General features: G+C 33.8%; 1 protein-coding gene across 13 annotated transcripts in view; it reads right to left on the bottom strand.

Annotated features, from left to right (window-relative positions):
- Positions 1-16503, bottom strand: part of LOC127872852 (E3 ubiquitin-protein ligase TRIM71-like) — a 101828-nt gene that overhangs the window by 66993 nt on the left and 18332 nt on the right. For 8 of the 13 annotated variants that reach the window (XR_008045815.1, XR_008045814.1, XR_008045816.1 and 5 more), the window contains exon 2: positions 2374-2840. The exons of the other annotated variants lie outside the window; for them this stretch is intronic. Coding sequence is in view for 5 of the 8 variants with exons in the window: in XM_052416281.1 (XP_052272241.1) it covers positions 2374-2687 (314 nt within the window). In the remaining 3 variants the exon portion in view is untranslated. The remainder of the gene's footprint in view (positions 1-2373; positions 2841-16503) is intronic. 13 annotated transcript variants of the gene reach the window in all.

The following is a 16503-nucleotide window of genomic DNA, read 5'->3' as shown; positions in this document are numbered from 1 at the left end:
ATGTACATCGGTTAAATGGTTTCTTGAAATAGAGGAAAGATGACTATCGATTTGTAGTCAATAGGTCAAAGATCAAGGTCAGGACAAGGGGCTTGTCACAGTAAATGGAAAAACGACAGCTTTTGATTTTAGGGTTACTCGATCAAAGGTTAGGACCAAATTGTCATGTACCAGGAAATTGGTTTCGGCACTATTTTGTCAGAACGCTTAAACCTACGACTATGCAAAATAATAAAATGGCTGAAAAAGACGCATTTTGATTTTAGGTAGCCATGTCAAAGTCAATGTATTTTCATTATATCAAGAGACCGCTTTGAACTATGATCATCTTAACAGGTTTGCTATTTTGATTTTGAGGTCAATAGGTAAAAGAACAAGGTCGCAAGGGATTGATACAGCAAATTCGTTTCCGCTTACTGTCGTTTAAAAGCTTTGACTTACGATCATTAAAACTGGTGTATTAGTAAGTTTTGACGAAGGTTGGTCCCTTATGATTTACAAATCAAGAGGTTTTATGTCGAAGTCTCATAGACGACTTGGCAGACAGTCGGGCTAGGGTCATACGTGGTTTACAAATATCTCTTGCTTATTAAATCGAGTTATAAATTCGGGTAGTTGCGACCAAAATTAGTTGAAATGGTCAGGATAGATTAACAATGATAGTTAACAATTAGAGATATCTACTTAGCATAGATACCGTTATAGAGTAGTGCAAACTTGACGAAGGGAGATACAAATAGTTGGGCTTTTACTTACAGGTAAGTGAAATTTGTCTTATTTACTCTTGTAAAAAATATCCATTGTTCAATTATATATTTGATTCTGTTATCATCAGTTTTGATTTTTTTACGAATCTAGATTGTTGCTGTTTGGTATTTGGCGTAATAACCCACCAAAATTGCATTGTAAAGTAACCAGAATGTTGACACAATAATATGATGTGCTCTTTGTTTAATAAAAATAGAAGTATAGATAATCTTAATCACATTGAAAAAATAAAATCTTCAAATACGGTTGTTTCTTTTAAATCTTTCTTTAGCATACAAATACCAAAACTCTATTGGTATGTACATGTATTTTATATTTACGACAGATGATTTCATTATATTTCGACATTATAACTGCATAACGTGTTAACGTGTTAATTACAAATTTTGATAATCTGATGGCTGCTATTATCAACTTACCGATATGTGTTAATGCAATTAGAAATGTAATTTAACAGTTAATGTAAATCGATTTCGAAGTATCTTAATTGAACACGAGTTTCCAATTTCGACATCATTAACAAAGTGGAACATACACATACGATACGTTCGACAATGCTACTCGATATTTAAATAAATAAGTTTTTTTCTATATCTTCGATATTGATGATAAAGTACTAATAATGGTTAAGTGGTTTTATTTTACAGGAACGAGTTGGTCTTACAAAATGTTTTAACCATTTAAGTGCATGTTATAAATGTTGTAGTCTAGCCGGTGTTAATAATATAACGTAAGGCGTATGTGGCTACATGTTAAACAGGGCTCGAAATTAACACTCGCACACTCGCAAAATGCGAGTGAAAAATACCGATTGCGAGTTAAGTTTTAAGCCACTAGATTTTTTTTGCGAGCGAAGAAATAGTGAAAAAAAGAGTTATATTGCTAAATGCGCTCGACGTTGTGAATGCTAAACCGCAGGTCAATTAATAGAACGTCCGAATTCCCATATGCGGAAGCTCGCACCTTGTATGTAAACTGGTATACTTATAGTACATATTTGCGGATGGTATTGGTACAAAGATAATGAAACAGTCGATTATCCACACATGTTAACTATAAAAGACAAAAAACCTGAACAGTCATGTCGTCGAAGCGAAAAATAACTAGTTTCTTTTTGCCCACAGATTGACATAACAATAGGAAATATAAAGCAAAGTTAACCGTTGAGTTGAGAGAAAAAAAACGGAAATTGAATTCTTCCACGAAAACAGTGAAAAAGTGGGAAAAAGAACTTCATATATAACACCAAAACTTGTGGTTGATGTCACATTTTATTTAGTTTTAATAGTACTAAACTATTGTCCAAACTTGCTTTTATTTTCGTTTCTAGCAAAATTTGCGAGAATGTTTTTGATTTTGGGAGCTGATATTTAAGCTGCTCGCAATGTTTTGCTAGTAGAAAGAAAAGTTAAATTCGAGCCCTGAACTGTTTATTCATTCATACCCAAGATACAAGTGTACAACAAACTATTAAGCATAGTCATATAAACACAAGATTAACAGTAGAGACAACTCTTATGGGATCTAGTATTTAGTGTAACACAGTAATGTCCCTTTAACATATTTCTTGACAATATGTAACAATAAAGAAATGATATAGCCTACCTGTGTTCATGGAAGAGACACATGGCGCAACATAATTTGCCGTGATCTTCACAAAACATCTCTATCAGACGATCAGAATGATGTTGACAAAATTGCAAATCATCAAATGATTTTGTTCTAGCAGGCCATTTATCAATCTCTCCTTTCTCATAAGCGATGTGCAATGAATAAAACATTTTGTGGAGCCCTTCACAGTCTTCACAAAGGCCTTTTGAACACTTCTGACAGTAAAACATGGCTTCCTTGTTGACATTTTTCTCTTCACACACATTGCAGCAAAAGTCATATAATAAATCTGATCCTTTCTCCGCCATTATCACATAATCAACAAATGTAAAACGAAACTAGAAATGTAAATATTGTGTTTAATACTTCAAGAATATATGACTCCGTTCATTTACAGATTCTAAGAGTTGTAAGAAATTCACGAGTGTAAACAAATATATCACACGTTCCAATCGCCTAATCTCTAAAAACAGTATTTGAAACAACTTGACTCGATGAATGCTCAATTTATTGAACAATCGATATCAGGTTACTGAATGTCATTATTTAGAACGGTATAACCTCGGCACATCTCGATCATTTTGACGCTTTATGACAAAGGTCGATGTTATCGCCATGCCGTTGCGATAAATATCATAGAGGTTTAATATCCAAATTATTGTGAATATTAAGTTGAATGCACGCAAAGTCCTGGCAGTGGTTACCCAATACGGTTTAAGGGTAACTACGGCATTCACAATCAATGAACAATCCTTTCAGATCGGAAAGGGATTCTAGTTTCAACAGTTTAGTTTTTAATTTTATTAAACTATTTTTTATTTTCCACATAATTTAACTTTTCTTTAATTAAAACAGTCATAATGTAACATAACTCCAAAGAACATAATTGAAATCATTTATCACATCAATAGTATTTGAAAAGACGGAATGTGAAATGGCTGCGTAGATTTGATGCCAGCTAAGCTCGAAACTAATCAAATCTCAGACAGAGGGTGGCATGTGTGTGTTTGCTTCCAGTATGTTAAACAAACACAATTGCGTTCAAAAATCAGCCCAATGAAAAAGCAGGGGTTGCCACTTTAAAGGTATTAGCTATCCGACTGTTCACTACCTTAACCATCCTTTATCACAAACCAATACACCAAATAGCATACATCTTCTGCAACGTTCGTTTTTCCACACAAATACAACATAATTTTATGTGCAATTATAAAAATTAAAATATTAGGCAAGACGACCAGAGGATATAAAATATATGCATAAACATAATAAATATATCAAATATTTGTCACCAAATATATAAAACTGTTTCTATACATATATAACACTTACACAAATCATTTGAATGATATATGGGATCATATTACAAATTGATACGTCTTACAGCGTGGGTTGTAATTAGCGAATCTTTATCTAATATGTAAATGCTCTTAAAATGCAACTATTGCATGCATTTACAAACCGTTAAATATTCTAGGGTTACCGGTACTTTCTTTTAATTCTTATTGTCGATCACTCAGACGGACACGTCAGCTCTTGGCAAAAAGTTAGCCATGCATTGCAGGTCCCCCATAAAAAGTAGTACACAGTATAACCCTCTTGCGCCAAAGTCGCATATATGTTACTATTGTGCACACCGCAAAAGACGCATATTTGCCACATGTAAGAAAGGTGTTACCTGTTGTAATTACAACAATATAAATTTCACTGAACACCGGCTTGCCCGTATTATTTTGAATGAGTCTTTTTTATTTACGCGTGCGTATGCCTTAGGTTTAAGCAGTCTTTCATTTATTGTCGCCCATCAGTTTAAATGGTCAGTCACGAAAAACGACGAAACACGAGGACATGAACAATGAAAACATTTCCTTTCTTCTTTGCCATAAACAGCATCACGTTAGAAATCTCATACGATCATGATACAGTGGGTAAGTATAAAAACATCGAATATCACGTGTCCGACTTTTGTTATATTCTGTTTTGTGTTTTTCCATGGCTGTGTTGTTTGGAAAAGTTGAATTGTTTGCAAGTAGACTTTTCCAATTCTATAAACAAAATATAGAATAGCTATGTTGTTATAAAGATAAGAGGTTTTTTTACAAATAAAAGCTTCACTTTCTTGATATAAAATGTTACAATATATATTTCTCACAATATGATTAAATATTAATAATTTTAGCAATATTTAGTTGTTTTTAAATTTTAATGCGACAATGTCTCAAAATTGATCATTAATTTCATGTGATTTAAGGGATTGAGGGAAGTTCATGTATTTAAGGAATTGCTTAAATTTTACCTTAAGAGATTTGTGAATACGGACCCAGCTTAGAGTCTTATACAGATTTGTTTATTTGATCGCAGTGTCGAGTTTTCATAAGCACACTTAAAAAGACTTGTCCGATGTCAACCGAAACCCAGTCTTAATATGCTCTATATTTACCCTTGCATACGTTTTGTCAAATACTTTGTTTTGTTTTATAGATCTTAAAGACATCAAATTATTGAACTATCGTAATATTATGTCAAAACGTGTACATGTATTTGTTACCATCTTTGACCGAATATTCTAAATATTACATAGTTAAATTTAAGGTACAGTGCAATTGATGCATTGGTATGTTACATTCTCATATGCTTACATATACCGACCAGCGGTTGTTGTTCTTTAAAAGAGCTTAAAACCTGCCCTTCTTACCATTACATGCCCCCTAAAAGAGTTTTTTTAAATGATAAAATTTCCCCCAAATTTTAAGCTATCTTGAAACTTTCGTTGCCTTTCTGAGTTTTGTTGATATCTAATCTCCCCCACCCCCAAAGAAAGGTAGGTCCTTTACCAAAATCAAAAAAACAAACAAAGGAATGCATGTTAAAAATGTCTTTATAGTTGTTATGTCTTAGAGCAAACGCGATTGAAACAGAAATAAGAAAAAATATTCTTGGACAGTTGAATGATAGTCTTTACCTTCGACATGTGTCCTAATCATGTACATGTTACTTAACCGCTGGTGAATATGTATATATTGTCAACCTTCGACATGTGTCCTAATCATGTACATGTTACTTAACCGCTGGTGAATATGTATATATTGTCACTATTTAACATTTGGTATAGGCAACGAATATATTATTTTTCTGATTTCCAACAATCAGCCTGCCAGTCCGTGCACTGTTGTAAACAGACCCTGGATAATTCAAACCATCCTCTTTGGAAGCCAGCGTTACTCCTTTTTTTCCGTTTCATCCACCTGGACTACGTTGTGTGATCTATACCCAACGACCAACAGCTGCCCTGTCTCTGACACGTGTACACCTGTAGGACCTCGTTGTGCAGGATTTCGTAGGGACGAAAGGACAGTTTCATCCATAGACATGGTAAGAAGCTTGTCGTCATTTACTTTGCATTGGAAATATATCTGACATGCTTAGCATTATGTCCCTAACGGTGCCAGTTAAATACGATTTCATGTCGAAATATTAAAAAATAATTATTTCAATTTATTTAAGTATACCATATTTTGCAGTTAATGAAAAAAAATCAGTTTCAACGTGCTTCAAAGATCAAAGAAACTGAATTTGAATCTCACTGATTATAAATAAGGTATTTAATAAATTTACATCACTTTGAAAAATAATGTAATTATGCCATATATGGCAATTGTTGAAATATGCATAACTAACATGAATTGTTCGTTGACGTTTTAACAAACGTGTAAGTTGTTCTTATTATCGTCGATATTTTATAGACTTAACACGTCTCTCTCAAAATAACATCATTTACACGACTGAACTAAAAATACAATGTATGTGATAGGTTTCACGCCGTTGTGTTTAACGACTTTCAGCGTTATTAAAAAAAAATACAAACTATATGCATAGTTCATAATACCTGCATTTAAGCGAGAACTTAAACTGATATCGACATATATGAACATAAAAACAGCATAAAGAAAGATATTTTATCAATGCGTTTTATGTTGTTCCCACTATAAAATTGTTTCTAATCATGAGCGCTCGCAGGGACACATAGTATTGTATCGCGAAACTTTAAGAAGAAAAAAATCTAGGCACAATTTGACACCGGCTTCCTATTTCAGCTGTAACGGTACCCCGTGTGCTTCACAGCGTAAAGAACTGCAATGTATAGCGTAAAGGTTTACACATGCAAATGTTGGTAGAATCGCTGGGAAGCTTATAAGTATCTGAAGCTTTTATCCACAAGAATTTGGTGTCCGTTACAGTTTGGGTCAAATATATTTTTGATGAAAATTTATATTTTCTTTGTGGTATCGAGGTCTGATTAAATCAAATTATAACGTGGTGAGAATTAACGTGTTTATAATGTGACCTTTGTAAAAACATGCATGCCTTGACGTCCGAAAAGTTGTAATACTTAAAATAAGAAGCATATTTTTGATTGTTAGATAAACGGCAGTGTTATCTGCAAATAAGCGAACTTGAGAAGTAATAGATTTAGGTAAGTCATTTATATAAAGAAGAAAAAGTAACGGACCAAGCACAGACCCTTGTGGTACCCCAGATGTCACTGGTACCTCGGATGATAATTTTCCATCTAGAGCAAAACGTTGAGTACGACCTATAAGGAAAGATTTGATCCATGAGAGAGTATCTTTACCCGCACCATGTTCCTGTAATTTGAAAAGCAGTTTGAGATGGTTCACTTTGTCGAACGCTTTACTGAAATCAAGCAATATTATATCAGTTTGTTGTCCAGATGACATATTTCGTGCCAGGTCATCAATGAGTTGTAGAAGTTGTGTTTCGCAGGAACGCTTTTCTCTGAAGCCCTGCTGTAAGTCATAAAGTATGTTATATTTATTGAAGTGAGCTGAAAGATTTGAGGAAACTATATGTTCTAAGGATTTACATAAAATACAGATACGAGAGATAGGTATGTAATTTGCTGGGTCTTCTTTGTTTCCTTTCTTGTACAGTGGTATTACATTTGCAGATGTTCATACTTTTGGTAGAATTCCGGAGTCCAAAGATTTCTGAACAAGAAGTGTTATTATGGGAGAAATTTGTTTACTTAATTCTTTAAGAACAAGAGGTTTGATGTTATCCGGACCTGCTGCCTTGTCTGGTTTAAGATTGGATATCAACTTCTGCACCCCATTGACACTGACTGTGATCTTTGGCATTGTTGGAAATTGTCTGAAAGATGAAGATGAAATTCCATTAAGATTTCTGAAAAAAGAGAGACATGATTGAGATAGGGTAAGGGGGGACATAGGTGTGAAAACGGATGGAACTGTTGCCTTTTCTTGATTCACAGATGTTGATTTTCCTGAAACATTGTCAAAAAGAGTAGATATACCTTGAGCGTCTTGTTTGGAGTTTTTTAAGAGAGTATACAGTTTCTTAGAATTAAAGTTGGATCTGTTTTCTTGGGCGTCAGGGTCTTCAATGCCTAAAATGGACTCGATATATTTATTATAAGCAGTTTTAGTATTTCGTTTGATAAGGTTTTTAATATTGAGAAACATTTTCCTGGTCTTATGTGTTCCATTGTTTTTAAGTCTGAAATAAAGGTTATCTCTTTTTCTCATTAGTCGTTTTATCGGTTGTGTAATCCATGGAAGTGATCTTCTTGTACCTATAGTTTTTGAGGGAATAAATTGTTTAATACCAGTTGATATCTCATCGGAAAAAATTGACCAAAGTTCTTCTGCCGAGGTACTTTCACCATTTTCAAGAACCCTGTCACTCACTCCTAGCATGTATGTTTTAAAAGAATCCCAGTCTGTCTTTCTATACAGCGGTACAACCCGGGGTTTCTGTTTTGCTCTTTTAACTTTTAGATCTGAAATGAAAGATACAATATCATGGTCTGAAATACCTGGAAGAGTTTTTACAGAGTTAACAAGAGTATGATTAGAGGTCAGGAAAAGGTCCAAGATGTTGTTTCCTCTTGTGTTTTCAGTCACCATTTGAGTAAGGTTGAAATCTGCAAGCAAGTAAATAAAGTCATCAGAAAGTTTTACATTACTTCATCCAGGTTTTATTGTGGGTCTGTGTTCTGTATTCCAGGAGGGCTTGGGTGTATTTAAAATCTCCGAGTATCCAAAAATTTCCTTTCAGGTTGGTGGTTAGCTCTAGAGATTTCCTAAATTCTTCCGAACTTTGCACGTCAGCTTCTTTTGGTCGATAGTATGCTGCAATATATAAAGGTTTACATGAGGTTAAATGAATTTTAATCCAGAGTAGTTCACAGTTAGTTTTTAGCTGTTTCTGTTCAGTTGCCAAAATTGTGTCTTTTACTAAAATAAAAACTCCTCCACCTTTGCTGCTTCGGTCTTCTCTGAAGGGGGTGTAACCTAAAAACTTTGGGAAAATTTCACAGTATTTATGATCTTCAGTAAGCCAGGATTCTGTACCTACAACAATATCTGGTTTATGATGATCTAATAAGGCATAGAATTCAGATTTTTTTATTTGCAATGGACTGAAAGTTTACACATATAACTTTTAATTTTGGATACTGTTTAAATGGTGTTTTCTGTGTCCCAGGCTTGGTGGCCGTCTGCGTTGTATTCCATCTGGTCTGTGTAACATCATTGAGTGGTTGAAAACTGTTATGGGAAGCTTACTGTAACCCTGACCGTTGACCTGTTTACCTCACAAGGATAGGGTTTTCCTTAACTACTTGGCCATTTTTCGTTGATGGTAGGTCTAAGGATCCTTAGGAGATCGTGCGAAAATAAAATGTTTTACGGCCTAACCGTCATCACGACCGACGGACAGTCGCAAAGCAATGTACGCCGCTTCTTCGAAGGGTTCATACCAACATCAAGAATGGAGATAGTATACAGTTTATGGTCACTCTAGTTTTATATATATAACACTTTAAATAAATTCGCTACTATTGCGCAGAAATTGACGCATGAATCGTAAGAATACATCTGTGTTATATTTGTGTAAATAATAATTACTTTATTGCTTGAACTAACTATACACGATACAAGAATTGTATCACATTAAACATGCTCTTTGGGTTGGCAATTTGGAATATTTATATATAAACCTCGTTCTGGGAAATCTGGCCTAAATGCATGTGCGTAATGTGTCCCAGATTAGCTTTTGACGACAATTAACGCCTAAACTGGATTTACGTTTAGTAGAGACTTCCTTAAAACGATGAAAACACGTAAAGTGTAGTTCCTGATTAGCCTGTACTGTAGTGCACTGTACAGGCTAGTCTGTTACGACATTTAACGGACATGAATTAAGCCCACGTTTCTCAGAACGAGGCTCATATAGATGTTTATAAGTCCATAGAACCCGAATCGTTTGTACATGTATAGAGGTGGTATTAAACAACTTACAGTGTATGTATTGATACGATGATAAACGTACACTAAGTACATTAAGTGTTGAACGGGTGTCTGTTATAATGTCCGACATACCTGTACGGTCACTTGAGTCATCTTCATAGATCTTCTTTACCAACTGACCGCCCATTGTGTACTTATATAAAGCAGTGCATGATGAAATAAACAGATGTTCTTTAAAACGAGAAATACCATTACAGTAATGTGTGAACATAAGTACTCTGTCTTTCACTATCCACCTGTTTTTGCCAACGAAAAGATGGACGTTGTAGGTCTTTCACGTGTTCGATTAAATATTTTCCAAATATTTGACTCATTACATGTACTGGAAATAAGCGTTTGATTAACCTCGCGAGTTCAAACTAATATTTCTCTTTTCAAGTGCATATTTATTTCTCAAAGCAATATTAAAACAGCTAGTCTCCAAAAAGGCTGTAAATATTGATCAAGAGATATAAAGCTACTAAAAGTCATGCTTTAGAACGGTTTAATCATACGGCATATCTCAAACATTTCACCGCTTTCCAAAAACTACCGATGCTATCACCTTGTTGCTGTGTTGTTTATGAGACAATCGAACTGAGTTGTTATTATCCACATTATTGTAAACAAAAACGTAAGCAAAGTCCCCACAGTGGTTACCTGCCCCTACCGGCCAATGGTAACGACTGCATATACAAGTGAACATCTATTCAGATCTGGAAGAACTTATGGTTTTCTTCTTGTATTTATTATCCATACCACCTTTAATACGTTCAATACTATCGTGCAGCAATTAACGCATGCACTTTCTTAAAATCAATACAGTTATGTTTTGTTTGTGCAATGAAAGCTTACCTCAGTGATTGAACTTCAACCCGTGCGAACATACTTTTGAGATTGATAATTAAGTCATACAAACGCTACTTGTAGATGTGTATTTTTGTACGGAGCGTCATTCGAGTATGAATAATTGAACTAGCATTTACAAGGCTGACACATTCCATTGTTTGTATTAATATGACTACCTATATGATGATGAAGATAAAATACATTTATAAAGTATCGGACAGTATGATAATGTTACAGGTTTATAATATAAATGTCGAACATAACAATGTGGATACTTGAAGTACATCCATAGTTCATAATCACCAGCTACCCATCCATTATGTACTGATATATCGCAGTTCTTGTTGAAATAAAAATATTGTCTTTAGTTCTTAAACACAATTCTCGTTACTTTTGCCATAAATGCTTTTTAAAAAGTGGTTTGTCTTTATTTTGCATTATTCAATGAAGTTATAAATCGGTGTGAGGTCGTTATGAAACGCCGTTAAATATCCCAGCAAAAGAAATGCAATGTGTCACACTTTTGTCCTTAAGAATTATGGCGTGTTTGATTGAACCGCCTCATAAGTCGACACTATAATTTAAAAATGATGTTTGAAATAAAATACTATTGACTAATGATTGATTATATATTATATTTTGAAACCGTTACAAAATGGGACAGAAATTAATTTTTCGTTGTCACTTACCATCGGTTTTATTTAAATTTTTGGGGAACAAAATCATGGTCGGGAATTAAAGATTTGGGTCTGACTCGTAACTATTTGTTAAGCCTTATACAAATCTTCGAAAAACTGGAATATTGTTTCAATGTTAAAGCATTTGCTTTACTTTATATTTTAACCCATTAAGATAATGAGTTGATGTAAGCCTCATTGTGTTAAAAGGTATTGGTCTTCTCACTATCGTCGGCATAAAACAGATGTGTTCGCGTGGATTGCGTAGCGAATGTTTCTTTAAAAAATTCTTTCGAACGGTGCCTGGAGAAACTCAAGTTTGAAATAAATATGATTATACAGCTGAATTTTTTTAATGCAAAGCCAGCGCCGGTCTTTGTACATGTCGTTCGTCGATTTTAATTTACGAAATAGTTTTTAGCTCACAATTTTAATATTTTTTTTGTTCTTGATATAAGAGACATACGAAAAATGAGCGCTTATACTAATTGAAAAAACTGTATCGTAAGTTTAATTTGTCGGACGGTGGGCTCATGTATCTTTATTACTTCGAAAATCTCATGCTTCATGTTGATTTCCATAAATGTAAGAACAACTTAAGAATAGGACAAAGATTCTATTCTCCTGAATGAGTTTCTTAGTCTCAGTTTAAGATATTGATTCATGATAATCTTTATAACATTAATTGAGTTTGTATTTCCTTTTAGGAAGAGCATTCATACTTAAACAAAGACTATGCTTAAGAATGCATTGGTTTCCCAAAAAGAGTATTATTTAATCTAAGCTTGTGGGGTTAAACATATGGCATAATGCAATGGCAAAAAACAATTACTGTTTACACTTATTGGCTATAAAAGAATCCCTTTCAAATTTAAATTGCATACTTGTTTTAGTTTAGTGAAGACCTATAAATAAAGCTCAAATGCGCTTATTTTATGCTGACACTCCAGAGCATGTTTCGTGGTTAGAACCAGTACTTAGAGTCTTTGATGCGATCATAATGGTGTTCGACCGCGGGACCTCGAGCCATGAAGCACCATATCCACCCCGCCACCGCGACATATTTGTTATCGTTTTATCGATTCAAGTACGAAATTAATAGTTTGATCCAGAAAAAAAACATATTGGAAAGTGGAATGATGGTTAGAGGTTGCCTAATCGCAAAGTACGGTAAAAATGCCACACAATGACCCTGTAGACCACCTCTTTTTTGTCGCTATCACTAGTGACAAACGTGAAAAGTAGGTTATACAATAGTTTTTTTTAATTGTCTCACACTTTTTGTGTCTTGTGTGTAGCTTAGACATGGGACATTTTAATTTCCATCTTTGTCGATATAATACACAACTGATGTTGATAAAGGATTATGTTATCGAGTTATATCATTCTTACTAATTACAACCTTACATGTTTTATAGTGTTAGGATTCTAATGTTTTTTATTCTGTCATTGAATTTATAGAATTAGTTCAGTTAACTTAATAACAAATAAACCATTATGCATAGTTGATATTTTATCGTGCAAAAATGCCTAAGGTAGCATGTACACGACGACTCTCATTGGCTATGCAAGTTACAGCTTTTTCAGTTAGTGATGAAATATTTTTGAAAAAAAGGCATACACGTTTTGAATTATTCATTCGATTGTAACGAGTACATTTAGAAGGCTTAGCACAATTTCGTTGATTTTACTCTCGATATGCGACAGAGTCCTCTAGAAGGCTTAGCACAATTTCGTTGACTTTACTCTCGATATGCGACAGAGTCCTCTAGAAGGCTTAGCACAATTTCGTTGACTTTACTCTCGACATGCGACAGAGTTCTCCAAGGCTTAGCACAATTTCGTTGACTTTACTCTCGATATGCGACAGAGTCCTCTTGAAGGCTTAGCACAATTTAGTTGACTTCACTCTCGACATGCGACAGCGTCCTCCAAACACGCACACTAACTTCGAAGACGGATTTGACACCGTTTAAATATTACAAATCATGTAATGTATTGGTTTTCACGATATTTTATTTGTTAAGTAAATAAGACTCCTCAGAAATAAGAATATGCTAAAACATTCCTTAATATGTGTTATCTAAATTGATATTTTCTTATATCTGGAATTGCATGTTTCTATAGTAAGTATAGTACTAATGAAACTCGGAAGAAACGTTATGGTTCATGTTCATACTACATTACTCTTTTTAAGTCAAGTGACTCATTTCCCATACAAAACTGGACATTACATACAACACCACATAAAAATGATGTGATACAGTCTTCAAGCATTGCAAAATTAGAAATAATAAGACATTCAACTTAGAATAAACCTTAACGTCACATTGTAATTGAAATGAAAAAAGCAATAGAGAATATTTGTATGCCCCCGGATCGAATGATCGGGGGTATATTGTTTTTGGCCTGTCTATCATTGTATGTGTGTGTCTTTGTGTCTGTCCCAAAACTTTAACCTTGGTCATAACTTTTGCAATATTGAAGATAGCAACTTGATATTTGGAATGCATGTGCGTTTCATGGAGCTGCATATTTTGAGTGGTGAAAGGTCAAGGTCATCCTTCAAGGTCAAAGGTCAAATATATGGCTTCAAAGCGGTGCATTAGGGGGCATTGTGTTTCACGAATACAGCTCTTGTTTCGATTAGATTCAATTTACTTACAAAATGGTTTAATATTCACCTAGCAACAGATTTCAAACTATCTGCGGCTCGAAGAAATGAAGAACAATTAATAAATTATCAGAGTAATCCATTTTGATTTGCAAGCTATAAGATCCAAGCATCATATATTCATAGAAATGCATTTCAGTATATGACGTATTACAAAATCCTGATGTCATGGCTAGGATGTATACGAACAATATTAACATCTCTAGTAAAAGTATATTTTGGTGGAAGAAAAAAAAAGTTGAATAGATTCCTGAACATGATTTCGTATTATAGTATTAATTAGCTCAAACTGCAAATTTAAATCACTACATCAATAAGCTTTTTTGATATTATATTACACTTTGTTCAAATTCTAAATGCATTATGTTCCGATAATTACATATATATTTATTTATTCATGTATCGTGGCTCTTTCTTAATCGTTCCATAGCACGCTGAATATGATGTCCTCATAGAATCAAACGATCTTTATAATCTGTTCATGACCATTTTTGTTATAGGCTGCCTTGTTTGCGCAGTGGTTGGTGCATTCTCACTTAGACAACGGAGATTTGTTGTTTACCACCATAACGGACAATTTGAGTTTACACAGCGTACTCCGGCTTCCCCTCACACAACAACACCAAATTCAATTGGTTTCAGTTAAAAATTAATAGCTGGAAATTGAAGCAATAATTTAGCATTCGTCCCAACTTGTGTGAGTGTAGTAAGAACACAAGCCAGAAGTGCACACTCCTGGTCCGAACATAATGCACTTCAGACGTGGGAGGATCACATACACTTCAAAATACGCACCATTTTCTGTTCGCATGTCACATGTTTTCACTTTAACGCAGCATTGAGAACTACTTTTGCATAAACATATTGTAAAATGACCACATTGTTTGACCCGAACTTTAATTACGTTAAATTTTATTTAGTGAAAAGACAAACGACGTCATAGTAATGCGCAAACGTAAAAGGCATGCCGTTCTACGGAGGTGACACCGGAACTGAAAATTAAGATTCATACGCCAGCGTTAAGAAGTACATTGTGGCCTTTACATTTCAAAAGTATGGTCAGTATCCATGTTTTGTTTTAATCATAGGAGTATTTGTTATTATTAAATCGTTTTTTTTAACTGTCTAAAAAATAAGGCTTAATTGGAATATTGTTTAATGTTCATGCACCGATACAATTCACAAAACACAAAACCCATTTAATTTATTCAATTTGAAACTTAAAATATTTAATTGGATCAAACTTCATCTTATATCATTTTATATCAACTGAGTGAATGCTATTGGAAAGTGTCTTATTTTATTTAACAAATCATAACTACAAATCACTTTGTATCGTTTTAGATAGAAAATGAAATATCTTAAATATTGCAATAAATGAAACTATGCAAGCTTTTTTATTACATTTTATCGCTTATCTTGTTATTTATTGAAATAATATATCATGTTCCTTTGTTTTTCTTCATAAATTATTGTCACTTTCTCAGAGTTATGTACTCAATGTCATATAAGAAGAATAAAAGGTTATTGAATAATATAAATTGATTTGTAAAATGCCTTGTATTCTCCATCTAATTTGCATCATGGTATACATTAGAATAAACAATTTAAATACTGCGCGGTCCTTTTATTAAGTACCAAGTTAAATATCCATGAAGGATACAGAGCTAACATATCTATTAATTTTATCATCATCCCATGAACCTTTAACTGGAAGCGGTGTAAATTTAAATCTCATATTTACACTCATATGTGTCTTGTTCTGACAAAACTGGGCATAATGCGTGTGCGTAAAGTGCCGTCCCAGATTAGCCTGTGCAGTCCGCACAGGCTAATCAGGGACGACACTTTCCGCTTTAACTTGATTTTCGGTAAGTAGGGACTTCCTTCAAACTAAAAATACCATTAAAGAGGAAAGTGTCGTCCCAGATTAGCCTGTGCGGACTGCACAGGCTAATCTGGGACGACACTTTACGCACATGCATTATGCCCAGTTTTCTCAGAACAAGACACATATATTCACCCGAATGTTTACGTCATTATTTTTTAACAAGAGATTTGCACTCTTGAAATATTATTATGTATGCTCCTAGTAAATGCATGAGTTAACATCATTGTGTAGGCCTAACACTGTTCTTCTTTGTTAAAACCGGCGTTTCTTTGGTATTTGATTGAAATTTTGCCGAAATAAATTTTTATGCAACTCAATACAGATCGATTAAAATAAAATTTCAAACGTGACATATCTCTAATTCGTTTGTTGAAGAGCAAATACATATTTGTTAAAAACTGTATATTTTTAGCGAGAATTTAGCATTATGTTTTTCATCTAACTTATTTTTTTATTTACTATAAACACTCGTAATATGCATAAACAGTATAATGTGCAAAGGATTGAAAGGTAGCCGTTGATAACAGTATTTCTTCATTCATGTAAGGTAGGTCGAGTTTTGTCTAATGCTTTAATATAATTTTGTGGAAAATCTGCTCTCACCACTATTGTTTTCAACTGTGGTTCAATAATTTACATATACGACGATTAAAGCTTTAATTATGTTTATATGTAAAGTGCAGTATCAATTGTCCTGTATTA

Source organism: Dreissena polymorpha, chromosome 3 (genome assembly GCF_020536995.1).
Source record: "Dreissena polymorpha isolate Duluth1 chromosome 3, UMN_Dpol_1.0, whole genome shotgun sequence".
NCBI classification, from domain to species: Eukaryota; Metazoa; Mollusca; class Bivalvia; order Myida; family Dreissenidae; genus Dreissena; species Dreissena polymorpha.
The sequence above is the reverse complement of the archived record's forward strand: the minus strand, read 5'-3'. Positions and strand labels throughout refer to the sequence as shown.